The sequence below is a fragment of the Varanus komodoensis genome, unplaced genomic scaffold (genome assembly GCF_004798865.1).
Source record: "Varanus komodoensis strain SLA01 unplaced genomic scaffold, ASM479886v1 scaffold53, whole genome shotgun sequence".
Taxonomy (NCBI): Eukaryota; Metazoa; Chordata; class Lepidosauria; order Squamata; family Varanidae; genus Varanus; species Varanus komodoensis.
Genome location: NW_025336126.1, coordinates 1 through 15,086, shown reverse-complemented (window position 1 = coordinate 15,086; position 15,086 = coordinate 1). Strand labels below are relative to the sequence as shown.

At 42.4% G+C, this 15,086-nt stretch overlaps 1 protein-coding gene across 1 annotated transcript in view; it reads right to left on the bottom strand.

Annotated features, from left to right (window-relative positions):
- LOC123032111 (interferon-induced very large GTPase 1-like) overlaps nucleotides 1-14,406 on the bottom strand; it is a 35,532-nt gene extending 21,126 nt beyond the window's left edge. The window contains 13 exon segments of the mRNA XM_044447764.1: nucleotides 520-801; nucleotides 1,593-1,649; nucleotides 3,324-3,462; nucleotides 4,107-4,235; nucleotides 5,122-5,378; nucleotides 5,892-6,115; nucleotides 7,617-7,678; nucleotides 8,609-8,685; nucleotides 9,181-9,429; nucleotides 10,527-10,754; nucleotides 11,295-11,537; nucleotides 13,239-13,484; nucleotides 14,244-14,406. Of these exon segments, the coding sequence (XP_044303699.1) occupies nucleotides 520-801; nucleotides 1,593-1,649; nucleotides 3,324-3,462; nucleotides 4,107-4,235; nucleotides 5,122-5,378; nucleotides 5,892-6,115; nucleotides 7,617-7,678; nucleotides 8,609-8,685; nucleotides 9,181-9,429; nucleotides 10,527-10,754; nucleotides 11,295-11,537; nucleotides 13,239-13,484; nucleotides 14,244-14,376 (2,326 nt within the window). The 5' untranslated portion in view covers nucleotides 14,377-14,406.
- Between the last annotated feature and the right edge of the window lie 680 nt (nucleotides 14,407-15,086).

Below are 15,086 nucleotides of genomic sequence, written 5' to 3'. Positions count from 1 at the left end.
CTGTATTTTTGCAGCTCTACTCTGTGCCACCCACCACCTTGTGTTGTATAATGGACCATATAGGGACGTAGAGAAAGGCAGAGAGAAAACCCCTCAGAAGGCAAAAGAAAAAAAACTTGCATGAAGGACTCTCTAATCTTCCTGTAAAGAAAGTGGAAGACGCCTCTATAAAGCACTGGGTTATATGCTTCATACAGACTAGCCGTAAATCTCTCTGAAGCTCATCAGAAATAACCACATATGAACCATGTCCTGTGGGAGAAAGTGCGTGCTGGTGGACTTTATTACTGTTATTCACCATACACAAAACACCTACCGTTCTTTTAGTATGCAATTCTATGCATGTTTAGACAGAAAAAGAATCTACAACACCCATGCTGGCTGGGCATGCTAGGAGTTGTAGGCCTTTTTGCTTCTCAGCATGCCTAGGGTTGTGCCCTTCATGCCATTTGCAGATTGGAAGCAAGACTACATCGATGGCGACACTCTCTTTAGGTGCTGGAATGCCCCTTTCCTTACCCATCTTGGTGAGCCTGTTTGCCTGGCGCCTAAGGTTGATGGCTTCCAGCACGTTAACAGTCAGCTCCACCGCATACGCCTCGTCGTAGTAGTTGAGCAGCAGATCAGTGAGGCCTAAGACATCTGCCTTCTCCAGCTGCCCTTTGGGGATGTTTTCGAAGCCCCCCTTCACTGGGAATTCATTGAGTTTGCCCTTGAACTTCTTCAGATCATAATCTTGCAATTCCTCCAGGTTCTTCCATAGGTGGTCGCGGATGGTCTTCGTTGCTTTGACTGGTGCTGCTAGTAATAGTAATAGGGAAGATGATGAAGTGTGGCTTCCAAAAAGCATGTCATGGTCTTGATTGTGCCCCTGCCCCCCAGTCAGGAAGATGTCTGTGAAGCTTGATAGCACCCACAAAACTTGGTCGATACCAAATGAAAATATTGAAAGAACTGGTAGGAGCACTGGGGTCATCTCCCTGGATCAACGCCACTTGTACTAACTCAGAATCCACTGAAAAAGAAATAACAACTTTCCCCATGTTCAGACAGGCAATTTGAAAAACCTATTCGTCATCTTTCAACTAGTATTATTACATTCTAGGATTTTGTTAAACCTGGCTAAAATGTTCAGATCTTGAGTTACTACTATGAATTATAAAGCACCCCAGTTCTGAAAATGCAGAGTAAAGTCTAATGTGGGGTTAAGCAACCATGGGCACTGTGGGTACATTTGGCAATTTGAGAAACTGCCTGAGGCACCATCACAAAATGGGTGACATGCCCAAATGACTGAGCTGCCACACATGGCAATTACTCCTGTAAACTCTGTCTTCAGCAACAACATGAACCTACTTCACAGCAAACACAGCTGCCAACCAGTTATCTTATTTATTTTTCAAGTGAGAGACCACTTATGGATACCAAGAAAAATATGTGGGAAAAATTAGACCCATGGGTACCTCTGGCCTAACTCATCTGAATAAGGGATAGGATTTCAACTTGTCAAGGGTTTTGAGATGTCATCTCTCCTGAATAGTACAGTGGATTCATGTACAAAAACAGCATCTCAAGTGATCATTTTCTGGTACCTTTTTCTTTAATTGCTGGGACAGAAGTAGGGTGCTCTTTCTGAATCAACAGTTCCTCTAGAACAGAAACAAAAGAAAAATGGGTTGAGCCATTTCTCCCCAAACTCTCCTGCTCTCCTCTCCTGCTTCTGTCCTTAAAGGAAGGGCAATCGGATTTCTGAGTTTTAAATATCAGTTGTGAGGGGAAAAATAATTCTGTCTAACTCACACTGGTTGAAGACTTAAGGTGCCATGTAGAGATGGGAGTCTCAGTTTCCACCACCTCCTGGATTTCAGATCACAGGTGTTTTATTCCTTGTGAACACCTCTATTGCTGTATCTTAAAAATATCACAACAGTTGCTCTAAAAATGCAACACTTTATTTGCACATGAATCTCAAATATAACCAGACTGAATATATCCAATATATCCAATCTTCTCCCGTACTGCATGTCTAGCCTAGTTAAGGTGTTTTCACATGATATCATGATTCTGCAGCAGGGGCAAAACACTCCATCAGCCCAGCCTGCAGTACGACAGATGCCATTAAAGGGAAAAAGTCTGTGGCTCGGCATTTCCTGAGTGAGATTATCCCTAATTTTACAGACCACAGGGCCAAACTGCAGGTCCAGCAAGAGAATCCCTTGTCAGCACCTGTGTGGAAGAAGAGGACTCACATTGAGCTAAAGACACTTCAGTCACCTTGTGGGGTTTTCTGGTAACCATACCCCGGACACTCGGAGGGTTTCTCTCCAGACTTCAGAAAAGTCTCTAAGCTTTCAGCATGCAGCTCATCACTACTTGCTGTAGGCCATACTTTTCCCCCAGCATGGCTTAACATTCTGCTGCTGCTGAAAACTCTCCTGTACTGAAGGTCTCATTTCAGGCTAGAATTGATAAGCTTTCTATTAACTGCAGTTTGGACCTGTACTCTGCAAAATCAGGGATGATCTTGGAGTCAATCAATCCTGTGCCACTGGACTTCTTGCTTCTGTGGGGTCTCCCCTGTTGGGGGCTGGGCTGATGGAGAATTTTGCACCTCCCACAGGTGGTGTCATGGAAACATTTTCACAGATGCTGTTGCGTTTGCTTGTTTGCTTTTCATATTGATGCAACGACACAGGTTTGAGCAGGCACTGTACTGGCATACCCAAATTCTTTTGCCAGTGTTCCTCAGCATGGATTTCCCCTTCGTTGCACATATGAAAATGACTGTGGAACATAATATCGACCACTGGAGTAATAAATGTGTGTTTTGTCCAGGGTGGCAGATGCCTGCTTAATAAAAGATTACCCTATCATAGGGGCAGAGTTCACAATTGCATTATTGGGCAATAAGAGCTATTTTTCTCTCCTGCAAAATAAAAGAGACTACTGCCTATATGCTTTCCCCCACTTAAATGAAAAATAGAAGCAAAAGCAGGGAAGCATGCTCTTTCTAATTCAGATTGTGTTTTGTTCAAAAAAAATACTAATAGCAACTTGTGAACTGATTTTCCTGTTAGGCAATAAGTAAAATGGAATCTGCAGGTCCAGCCAGAAGCCAGATAGTGTCTTTAACTCTAGTTTACATATATGGGGGTTTCATCATGACTTGCAATCCAAGATCACCTGTCCAGAGCAAAATTCACTCCAGATGACCACACAAGAAAACCTTTGTAAATTTGTAGAGAGCTAGAAGCTTTTGAGCTCTTCTTTGCAAAGCTGCCTTGTATCTGCCAATAAAAAGTATTCCATCTGGGAGTATATACCTGGTTCCAGCCAAGCATCCCAGACTGAGCAAAGATTTTCCTTCTTTCTCAGGCTGAGTTCTATTCGCCCCTCTTTTCCAACACAGATTTCCACAAAAGACTGCAATTGTCCTGGGTTCTGGTAGGAAAATTCCAGTTCCTGGTGAAGAAATACGATGAGATAGAGAGATGAGGAATCTAAGTCAAAGAAGCACCAATGGACATTTCATGCTTTACCTATTTGAAGAACTAATTTTATGCTGCCGTTCGATACCAATACTTTCAAGGCAGCTTACAAATAAAGCAATACAAAGTGAAATACATTATGAGATGACAGTGATCTTTGTTTAAAAATCACCACCAACTGCAAATAAATGCAGGATTAAGGAGCACAGATAAACTTTAAATGCCTGAGAAATAAATCTGGTGCTGAAAACAAATCCGAGTAGATGGCAGGCACTCCATCACTGAAGAAAAGATTATCCTTCAGGTAGAGAAATCTTAAGATGGGTAATTATCCACCAGGGATCTCTGAGTTCAGTGGGGCTTACTTCCAGGACAGTGTGTACATGTTTGAGCCTAAATGTTCCAAGTCAATATTTATCAAATGCATATGCAGAGATTTCCTTCTTTTCTGTAATTTTTTTCTGCTAGCCATGAGGCAAACAGTAATGCAAAACCATGAACTGCCAGGCTCCACATCATTTCTGTGCTAGGTCTGGATGACCATCAGGACCGTCAAAAGGGCTGCAAAGATAATTCATTCTAGCATGGTATGGTATGTGAGATCATGCATCTACCAACCTCTGGGTTTATCTTCAGATCTGTTGAGCTGCGTACAACATAGTGAGACCCAAAGTACAAAGGTTCATCTGTTTGTGGGCGTTTTTGCACCAGCATCGAGTGGTGCTTTTCCTCCTCGTCTTTGATGGCCTGTTTAGGGAAAACAGAGCATTTTTGACTAAAGCACAAATGGAAAAAGCTACATGAGGCAAACTATTCTGCAGAGAATGTTGGATGGAAGCACTTCTGCAAGGGTTTTGCTCTCCTTGCAGAGCAGGATTGTAGCTTACAGTTGTACCCTTGGGTTACTATAGCAGTTTGATAGGATAATTGCATACGTTTAATTTTATTGCAAGGATTTCCTCATGTTCAGTCCAGGTTGCAGAAAAACCAAAGGCTATCCTGCATCACACTGGGAAACAAACTTGAATCAACTGTCTAAAAGCTCAGTGCTGACAATCTCATCTGAGTAACTGAAACACTGAGAAATAAATACTATTTCTCCACATTCATAGAATTCCTATGGAACTCTCAGGATTGTCACCTTTCAGTCAGTGGTCAGGATCCAGCTGGGTAGTTTTGCCCCTGCTGATTCTTTTCCTCCCCATCAATTGCCTTCTGCAAGAGGCGGGTCCCACTGATTCTGCTGTGCAAGGGAGATTGAGTGTTCCCTAGGAAAACCTCAAAAGGAGTAGAAACACTCATTGCCGGAAAGGCCAGGTCGCTGGGGCTCCCTTATGCCAACACTGGCCTCCCTTCAGAAACAAAGTTTCTGCTTGTTTGAAATAACAAGCGCTTAATTACAATTGCGCCAATTATGGGAGCTGCTTGTGTTAACAGAACTGGTGGGGTGTACAAGAAACAGCAGGGGTGTAAGCATCACATTGAATTCTGCCCATTCACTTTCACATGCGCTCAGCATGGAAAGTGGCTCACTTTCTGCCCCAGTTGCTAAGTGGCCAGTCTGCAGGTGCTTTCCTGCAGAAGACATCAGCAAATTCTGTAGTTTCATCAGTTTTTTTTAGTTCTCGCTTACCTGAATCAAGGAAGAGTCATTTGGAATTACATAGAGATGAAGGCTCGCAGTCCTACTCGACTGATACAGCTGCACCACCGAATGAATAGGGAAGAAGTGAAACAGCCGGTACATGCTCTTACACAGCACACCCAAGAAAGAAAATGTAGGATTCTCTAACACCACATGAAATGGACTCATTCGTGTTGGCTCCTCCACAGTCATCCCCACATCAAGGAAATGGGCAATTTTAATCTGAGAAATGTCTGTTTTCCTCCCTGCAAATCGATTATAAAAACAAAAACTTGTAAAATTTCTTCATTATTTGTCTCTTAAGGGGAGCAAGAAGTAACATTCCCTTAGGCTTATTCTTGTATCTAGCAAAAGGAAGATGACAAGGGAGATTGGGACATGCCAGAACTCCTGTAACTTTTTCCCAGAGGCACAGTCACAATGGGATTTAATCTGGTAAAGAGGGAAGAGGAGACAGTGCAGGGACTCGTAACTTCTTGTGTTTCCAGCTCAGCCTGCTATTCTAAACACCAACACACAGTGTCTCGGTAATGCTTCACTGTTCAGTAGGACTGCTGGCAATATTTATTGTAATGCATGAAGAAATTTGATGGACATGACAGTGACACTGACTGACTGGGTGGACCAAATGTCACAAAAGAAGAGGGTAGGCCAAAGGTCATCAAGCAAAACGTCATTTCAGTAGCCCTACTTCTGATGCAGGTGGGAACAGTAACCATTTCTGGATAACCTCCACAACAGAAGCAGAATGGACATACCTTTGAGACAAATAAAAAGGGGCAGATGAATAGTTGCCACTTTGCCTGAAGCATCGGCTTGGATGTTGAACAACGGACCAGCTGCCATCCAGTCCTGCATCTCAGCTTTGCCCAGATGCTGATCCCAGGAGCTGTACATGTATGTGAGAGTCCCACCTGACCTCATCTCAAACTTGAGTTTGGTTACAGAGCACTCAAAGTTGCCTGCCCTGGGGCACTGCATTCTGCATGACACACAAAGAGAAGAGAGGAAAACAACCAACATTTGTTTCTCGGATAGGCATATTCTGATTTTTTACAAATGCACAGTGCAGCAGAAAGGGAATGGTTTTCTGCATAGTATTTGCAGTAGAAAATTTCTTTCAGAGAGAGCAAAGTTTGTTTCATGTGCACTAGAGTAAGTTCAAACCAAAGTCATGCAATTTCAGTTTTGATCGCACAAGCTGGAGGGTCTGGCCTAACAGACTGGCATTTTTGGAGAAAGTTTTTCAGAAGTTTTCAGGTTATGAATATCATTATATGTGTTTTTCACATACATCCCACTCCCAAGCAGTGAGAAGCTTCAAGGGGTCCAGTGCTTACCCAGGACTAACTGGAAATATAAACAGTGTTTCTGTGATTAAAAGTATATGTACGGGCTGAGCATTAGATGATGGCTCACAGTATTAGTACCCAAAGAGAGTTCTGTTGCTTCAGGCACCCAGACCCATAGCAATCCCTTTAAAAAAAAAATCTTGGGACTGAGAGAGTGTTAGAAGAGAAGCTGTGGGGTGATCTTGACAAGCTCCTCAACTTGCAGGATGCGTGGGCATGGATGTGTTGATGCATTCCCTTGAGCATTTCAGCTGTATTTTTACCATCACCATCACCTTTCTATAATGCCTAATAGCCAAAGCTCTCCAGGTGGTTTACAAAAATACATGAAAACAATACAATAAAATACCAAAAATCTTATCAAAAGAAATATTAAAAAAATAAAAACAGCTAAAAAGATGCAGTAATGAATGGCCCTGTGAAAGAAAAACACCTGGGATGGGGAATCCTCTCAAGCTCCCAGCGAAACAAGTATATCTTTAAAAGCCTCGGGATAAAGAGCTGTCTTGATCTGGTGCCCAAAGGTGACAAACACAGCATATGCAACCTAGGCTTACAATACTCCTTGGCTTGGGAAGGCATTGACCTCCAATAATATTGCAGTCAATATGCTTTTCTTGTTTTTGTTTCGGGTGAAGATAAGGGGTGCTGGGGGTTCGAATAGTTCAGTTGCATTAATAGGTGATCTATCCGGGGTTGTGATAGCTACTACTTTGGACTGGTTTATGTCTTAGAATTCTTGTCTTAATGAGCAGAAATGAGTTCTTGTGCCTATTTACTACGGAGCAGCACAATAGCACAGGATGACTCCTGTTGACTTCTTAACATGTAACGCTCAGGATTGCTTAAAGACGTTTCCCAAACATACAGTGCAGTGTGAAACAGGTGAGAGTCCAACTAGCCTTATGCGCCTTTGCCATTCATGTTAAAGCATAGATGTTCTTAATAAGCACCAGGAGATTTGCATTCACAACTGGAGAAATTTTCAAGCTCTACCATTTAGTAGCTTTGCGGAATAAAAAGGACTTTGGTCGGTGCATTTGGTAGATGGTGGGGTGAAGGCAGGGTCCACTACTGCTAAGCACTGAGCCCAAAGAGAAAGAGTGGGTGGAGTGCCTCTTCCATCCTTACTTGTACAACTTCAGCTCCCCTTTAGCATCTAGAACAAGTTCTGGTTTTACCTCTGGAAAATCCTGAAAGAGAGAAAATTGCATTAAAGCCAGTCCTTGGGCTTACATAGTTTGGTTTGGGACCTCAGTAGGACTTAAGCACAATCAAAGTGAAATTATATTTTTAATAAATGTAAACAGAACGACTAGCTAAATAGCATTCTTGCCTCCAGCTGGAAGGCACAGCTATTCTTTCTCACCCATGAGAAAGAAGCAGAGTGTGGAAAAAAGAAGAGCATCTGGGAGGAATTTATTTATTATTCAAACATTTACAGAATAAAATATCCCACTTTTTTGTCTCAAGGAATCCCATATTACTCACAAAGAAAATAAAATGAAGCATAGTCCACACTGAAAACCAATAAATGATTTTACAATAGCAGAATGCCAGCACTCACAAACTAAAATTCGGGATTTAGAGTAGCCAAAACTCCTTTAAAAAATTCTTAAAAGCCTGGGCAAGTATAAAGGTGCTGAAAAGACATCATACTTTCTGCCTGAGGGAAAACCAAAAAGTTCCTGTCTCTGGTCATCACCCACTTCACTTCCAAACCTCTCAGGGAAACCTGGAAAAGATTGTCTGAGGAAGATCTTAAACTCAGCCTGTTTCATGGGGGGGGGGGGGGGGGAACAGCATTTCATCTCTCAGGTTCCAAGCCTTTAAAGTTTAAGCTCAAGCCCTTGAATTCAGAACAGAAATGGACCAGAAATACATGTGATTCTTGAAAGAAACCTGCTAGTCCCTACTACTTAAAAAAAAAAATCAGGTCATTTCCAACATTACCAGCTCTAGATAGATTAACTAGATGTGCCTCCCATTCTCTCTCTAACCTCTGTTTTAATCAATTATTCCTCTCTCTCCTTTTCTAAATGAACATCTCTGGTTTCAACCTCTTTCTTGTAAAACATTACATTTTTGCCTGTGGATCCAAGCAGCAGACTAAAGCTCCTTACCATGTCTTCCTCACATAAATAGCATTTCTCCTCTGCCAGTGGGTCAGGAATCAAGCCCTCTTTACAGCTTTTCCTTCCTATCTCAAAAGAAGAAATATGATTATAGCACAATAGCAAATATACAGACCTTGTCATGATGTACCTAGAGTTTAGTGTCCTAGTTTCTTAGTCGTGCAGAAATTTTGTACCTTACCATTAACACGAGCACATCCGGATCACCAACAACTGTGGAGCTGCACCGTCATTAGTTCTACAGATTTTCTTGTTTTCATTGAGTTTAAATTAGCCCAAATGCTATCCAGCCCAGAAGTGCTGAGATTAAACAAACACTTCAGTTAAAAAAAAGTTTGGATCAACTTTTGCAGTCTCCACATCTTTTATTTCTGTTCCATGTAGACCAGTGAATTTATCTGATTTCATTCTGTGACTGAAACTTTGTGCGTTTCCTTTAACAGTGCAAGTTACCTTATGCCACTGAGTACCCCAAGTTCCCACTCTGTGTGGCTGTTCTTTAAGCAAACAAATAATTCAATGACTGAGAAACAGTGGGGGATGCAGGACCACGGACCTACCCTCTATTTCCTTGATCAGGTGTCCATTTGTTTCTCTTAAAGCCTGGTACAGATAATCTTTCCAGTCTCCGTTCCAGTTGGGCACCGCTGTGTAGAGGGTGTTCATTTTTTCACTGTCTGTGTGCTTGCTCAAGATGATCAAATACAAAATGTGATGGATTGTAACCCGTAGCAGTTGCTTCACAACCTGCTTGATCCCAGTTGCTCTTTCAATTAAAGTTTCCTTCTGCCTCTCAATGAAGTGCCCCTCTGAGAAAGGAAAAAATATTATGGAAAGATGGATCTGGATTGATGGGTTTCTTTTTCTTGCAGGAGCACAAGCTGATCCTTTTTAGTTTTTCCAAAAAGTGCTAGCCCCAGACACTGTGCAGCCTTAAACAGAGCATCACCTAGCTTTGACTCCTCCAATGCTATGGCTCATACTTTAGAAGTCACACCGCACCATTCAGACAACAGTTCCTGCCTTCACCAATCCTCCAAAATCCAACTGTCTTAAAAGTCTACTGCAGTTTTAAAAGTCTACAGTCTTTCAAAAGGCTTTTAAAAGTAAAAGTCTGCTACCAGTTCACTGCATGGCTACATTCCTGATCACCATGTATGGGTGTGAAAGCTGGGCAGTGAAAAAAGCTGACAAGGAGAAAATTGAAGCATTTGAAACATGGTGCTGGAGGAGAGCTTTGCAAGTATGCTGGACTTCCCCTAGGAGCAAAAGTGACAACAAATTGAAGCTGGTGTACCTTGGGCACATCATGAGAAGGCAAGACACCCTGGAGAAGACAATCGCACTGAAGAAAGTTGAAGGCAGAAGAGGAAAAGGAAGACCAAGTACAAGATGGCAAGGAAGGCACAACCTCAGAATGTCAAACCAAAGGACAACTGAGCAGCAATATAAAAGGGTTAAGATCTAAAAGTACTAGAAATAGTCCTTACCAATCTTGGAATAAAAATGTTCTTCACTGGGTGCTGAAAAGGCCCCGATGTAGGTGCCTGCAAGCATTTCCAGGCAGGGCATTCCACAGATGGGGCTCCAACCACCCTCTCTTATCTTTTGGTCTGCCTGCTTGCCTAGAAGTACATGCCCCAAGAAGCAGGGGCTGCAAAATGCTCCAAAACAGCAAGGTACTTTTCAAAAAGATTGAGCATCTTAGGAGAGAGATTTTTTCAAGATCACTTTCCCCCATGAAGTGCCAGTATTATAATGTCTCATGACCACTTATGCATTAGGGTGATCACAAGCCCTAAACCAGGGGAAATCATGAACGAGCAGAGCTACGTACAGGTCAAGTGTAAAGAACCAGTCCATTCTCACATCAATAATTTAAATTTTTCTGGTGCCATCTATTTACCCTCAAGTTCTGCAACAAGGGGTCCATTTGTTTTCTTCAGCACTGTATATAGACGGTCCTTCTGTTTCTTGTTCCATTTTGGCACCAGAGTGTACAACTCTTGCATTTTCTGCTGGTCTGAGCCCTGCATTACCAACGAACATTGATCTTGGAGCCTGCGTAAGATAGCATCAACACTGTGGACTCGATGAATCAGTTCTTCTTGGTGCTTTTCAACAAAATGCTCCTCTAATAAAAGAACACATCAACAGATCACTCACTGCCTTACCAGTTTTAGAATTTATGGGAACTGGAGCTGGTTCCTCAGTGTTCTTCGGCTAGAATGCTTGGGGGCCCTCCATGGCTAAGCTACTGGGATGAAGACATCAATATTAAAAATAGCTTACAGTTTGTCAGCCGAGTGTTGCCTTGTTTGTAGATTATTATCAAATCTTCTGAACCAAGAAACTCTGGGCTATTTAGAGGTTAAATAACCAAAAGTTAGCCTACCACTTGTTGTTCTGCTTACTCTGAGTTGTGTAACCCTTAAACAACCCAGAGTCTCCAGGTTTTAGCATCATGATAGCAACCTAAAAATGCAGCAAATGTGGAGTGTTAATTAAAAATGGGAGTGATTAGCATGCTTGAGGTAACATACTGACACACTCCGATTTCAGCCATTCATGGTTTGAATAACCCACAAATTGCCATTTCATGTGAACCAGGCCAGTGCTTTTGATAAACTTTTCAATTTACTTCTCTAGCAGTGGAATTAGCTTCTAAATTTACCCTCCAGGATTTCAATGATGGGTCTATTTGTTTCTAGCAGCACTTGATACAGCTGGTCTTTCTGTCGCCTGCTCCACTTCCGCTCTAACTGGAATAATGCTTCCACTTTTGCCTTTTCTGTTGCGCAATCAGTGAGAGTCTTGTATTGTTCCTTATTCAGGGCAAGACCACAAAGCCTTCTCAGCGGGAACGGTTTCATTTGCTCAACAAGTTCCTCCCGATGTCTGTCCACAAAATGGCCCCCTGAGAAGAGAAAGATGCAACGAGCACATTTAGGGGATTGTATATGCCCATGTGAAGTGGGAGGGGGCAGACGATCAGGGAACAACTTTCCATGAAATGAGTGACACAGAGGGAGCTGCCGAACTGACTATTAAAAATGAAAAGAAATGATACTCTGAGACAGATTATGGGAAATTTACATAAGTGCCATTGCTAGCTAAACCAGACCTGCACTTTCCCCTCCTTTTAAATAGCTGCTGCAGCGGGTGGAGATTTCATCCGAATTAGTGCAGCCCGATGGATTGATTCTAAGAAAGGTCTTGGACTGTACAGAAATGGATAGACTGACTTTATCGTTGAAGGAGAAAGAGGATACTGATTTCTATCAAATTTGGGACTCTTTTTATAATTGGCTGGAGAAACAGGACTTGGCGTAAATTTAGAGATGTTTTTCAAACTATGATAAACCAACTGGAATTTGATATTAGAATGTTAAAAAATATGTAGTAGGAGGCTGACTCAGTGAATCCAATGCTAATGTTTGTGATGTTTGATGGGTTTTTTTAGTCTTAGTTTAAAAATTTTAATTATATATATATATATATATATATATATATATATATATATATATTAAAAAAAAGGAATTAGTGCAGCCCCAGTAAAAAAAGAAGCCGATCTGATGCCAATAAAAGCTTTCCTCCTGAGGCCAAGAGCAGCTGCTGGGTGGGGTGTGGGAGAACAGAATTAGATAAAAAAAGACCGCATAGAGCCCTGTCCACATGGTACAGTCCAGGCAAAATTCAGAGAATCCTGAGCAGCTGTTTAAAGGGGGAAACCCAATTGTTTCTGAAAATTATTGTCAAGGAAAGCCTGGGATGCCCGAATTTCCTGCTGTCAGTGTGGTGAATACAGCAGCTAGGTGTCACAGCCGTTAAGACACAATGAAGGGGAAGTCGAAGAAAGCAGAGATACCTTGGGAACAATTACAAGAGTAGGAATGTCCTGGCAATCAGGAATGCCGGAGAGGTTCAATGGCACTGCTTCCTGGGGATGGCTGGGCACAACCGTGAGCCAAATGGCCAATCAATAGGAGGGGTGATGGAGAGCTCCAGAACAGATGGAAGTGTGATGCAGTAGTTAGAGCACTGGACTGGGACTCAGGACTCTCCTAAGCTACCTCACAGGGTTGTTGTGAAGATAAAATGGACAGCAGGAGAAGCATGTGAGCTGTCTTGGGTTCCTTGCTTGAGAAGCAAGGGTGGGGTATGAATGCAATAATCAATAGGAGATAAATAAATACCAGTCCCACCTTCTTCCCCACAGTTGCAACTATGCATGGTACAGGGCTGACCCTACCATGATGCAGGGTGAGGTGGCTGACTTAGGCAACTGATTTGGGGTGACACTGAAAGGGTCCTTCAGTCAGTAAATTGTCTTCCTTGTTTTTACATGGACTTCCTGGTCCAAGAGCAGATGCCCGCATGCCCTCCCTTCAAAAGTTTGCAGGCATGTTTGCCAACTTTCCCACGAAAGGGTGCGACTTGAGCGAAGCACTGATCTCCCTCGTGTGATCACCACATGACCCCTGGAGTGTCCTGGTCCCACATGGACAGCTTATGGGTTTCCATCATGTTTGGTGCCTATTTCCTCTTCTGGGTAAGCTGAGGATGCAAGTGCTTTGGGCAGGAGCTGTATGTTAATGGTCCACTTCAACATATTTACCTGCAAGCTGTGCCATGAGCCGCCTGTTTGTTTTCATTAAGATCTGTTTCATCTTATCTTTGTCCTTTGCCGTCCAGCTTGGCACCAGTTCATACAGTTTCCGCATCTGCTGTTGGTCAGGACCTTTCAGATTGGACATTTGCTCACGTGTTATTGTTTCATTCCAGCACAGAGAAACTACAAGAAGATCCACACCAACTACACGTTGAATCAGCTCCTCCTGGTGTCTCTCAATGAAGTGCTCCTCTAAGAAGAGATGTAAGAAAAATAGATACTAGTTCATGTAGCCTTAATCAGGGTACAAGACAGGTCCAGGAGGCCCTATCCAGCAATCCAGGCTTCCTCAGATGATTCCTTCCCTATTAATTTGGCAGCTTCCTGGCTTTTTGTGCAGCTTTTATCCCATATGAAGAGCCTGTCCTAAGGTTTAATTATCAGCAGTGAAAGCTGTAAGCAAAAATATGCTATATTTTGGACCTGCCCATTTGGCCTTTAGTCCTGCCTGCTCACAGTCCCTGAAAGCTTCTCCAAAACAGATTCCATCCCTTGGTTTGAGAGGTTAACCCCCTGACCTAAGGTCAAAATAGACCATCTGGCCCATTTTAACAAGGCCAAAGTTTTAGGAAGGCTGATCAAGAGCACATTGGATCCAAAGTGAAGCACTTTAACAGCCCATTCCTTAACTCAAGGTCCCTGAAGCTGTTTTATATCTATAGTACAGATGAAGCAGTGATAAAGCAACAGCCATGCAAACAAAATGGCCACATCCTGACAAAACAGGGGGATATGTGCATCCCTTCTAATCGCTCATGTAATCATTACAAATGCTGTGTACTGCACATGTGAGATCATTTTCAGGACACTCATTTTCTGCACTAGGCCTGCATGCTTCAAAACCAAACATGTCCAAGGATGTAGAGTAGGTGGGTGAGATAAGCAGAAAACCACTATTTTCATATATCACTTTTTGAAAACTGATTTCCCATGAATGTAGTGTTGGTTTACCCTCCAGTTGTGCAATTAGGAGTCTGTTGGTTTCCTGTAGCACCTGGTACAGATGGTCTTTGCATTCTCTTTTCCATATTGGAACCAACTTGTATAGCTTGTGCATTCTCAAAACATCCATGGGCTCGGACATGATTGCTTTGTATTGACCATGATTCAGTGCAACACCAACAAGCCTCTCCAAGACTTCGGGTACCTGAGAGACCTGCTCTGTCAGCTCATCCTGATGTTGTTCCACAAAGTGTTTCTCTGTAAAACAAGAGGCTGAAATAAGTCTTCTGCCTGCTCTGTCAGGAATGGGAAATGGAAGCTTTCATTAGCAGCACCTTCATCAGATCCCTGCATGGGTTGTTTGACCCCCAAGGAACTAAAGGGAAACGAGCCACCAAACACTTAATTACTTAATAATGTGAGTGATTGAACCCACTTGGCTTACTTTCAGCGTGTCTGATTGTGACAGGAACTAATTCTCAATCTGTCGTTTATTATCTTTCCTCTTTGGTATTTTATATGCAAGATTTGTTGCATATCTATTCTTAAAATGTCCCTCTTTCCCCCTGACTTCTGAGTTTCTTTTGCAAAGTACTGCTTATCTGCAATTACTTAATTCTTCTGCCTATTTATGTTATATGATACAGGCTTCATTTTATCTTACTCATTGCTCAGCAGGGTTCATATGACACAAGCCATATTCAGAATGGCAGCTAACAAGGGATACTGCCCCCCACATGTAAATTAACACACAAAGGGTTCTTATGTCATCCTAACCTGCCCATGGTTTGATTACATTTCTTCTAGATCAAGCAAGGCTGTATGCAGCCTTCCCAAATGCTCTCTTATGCA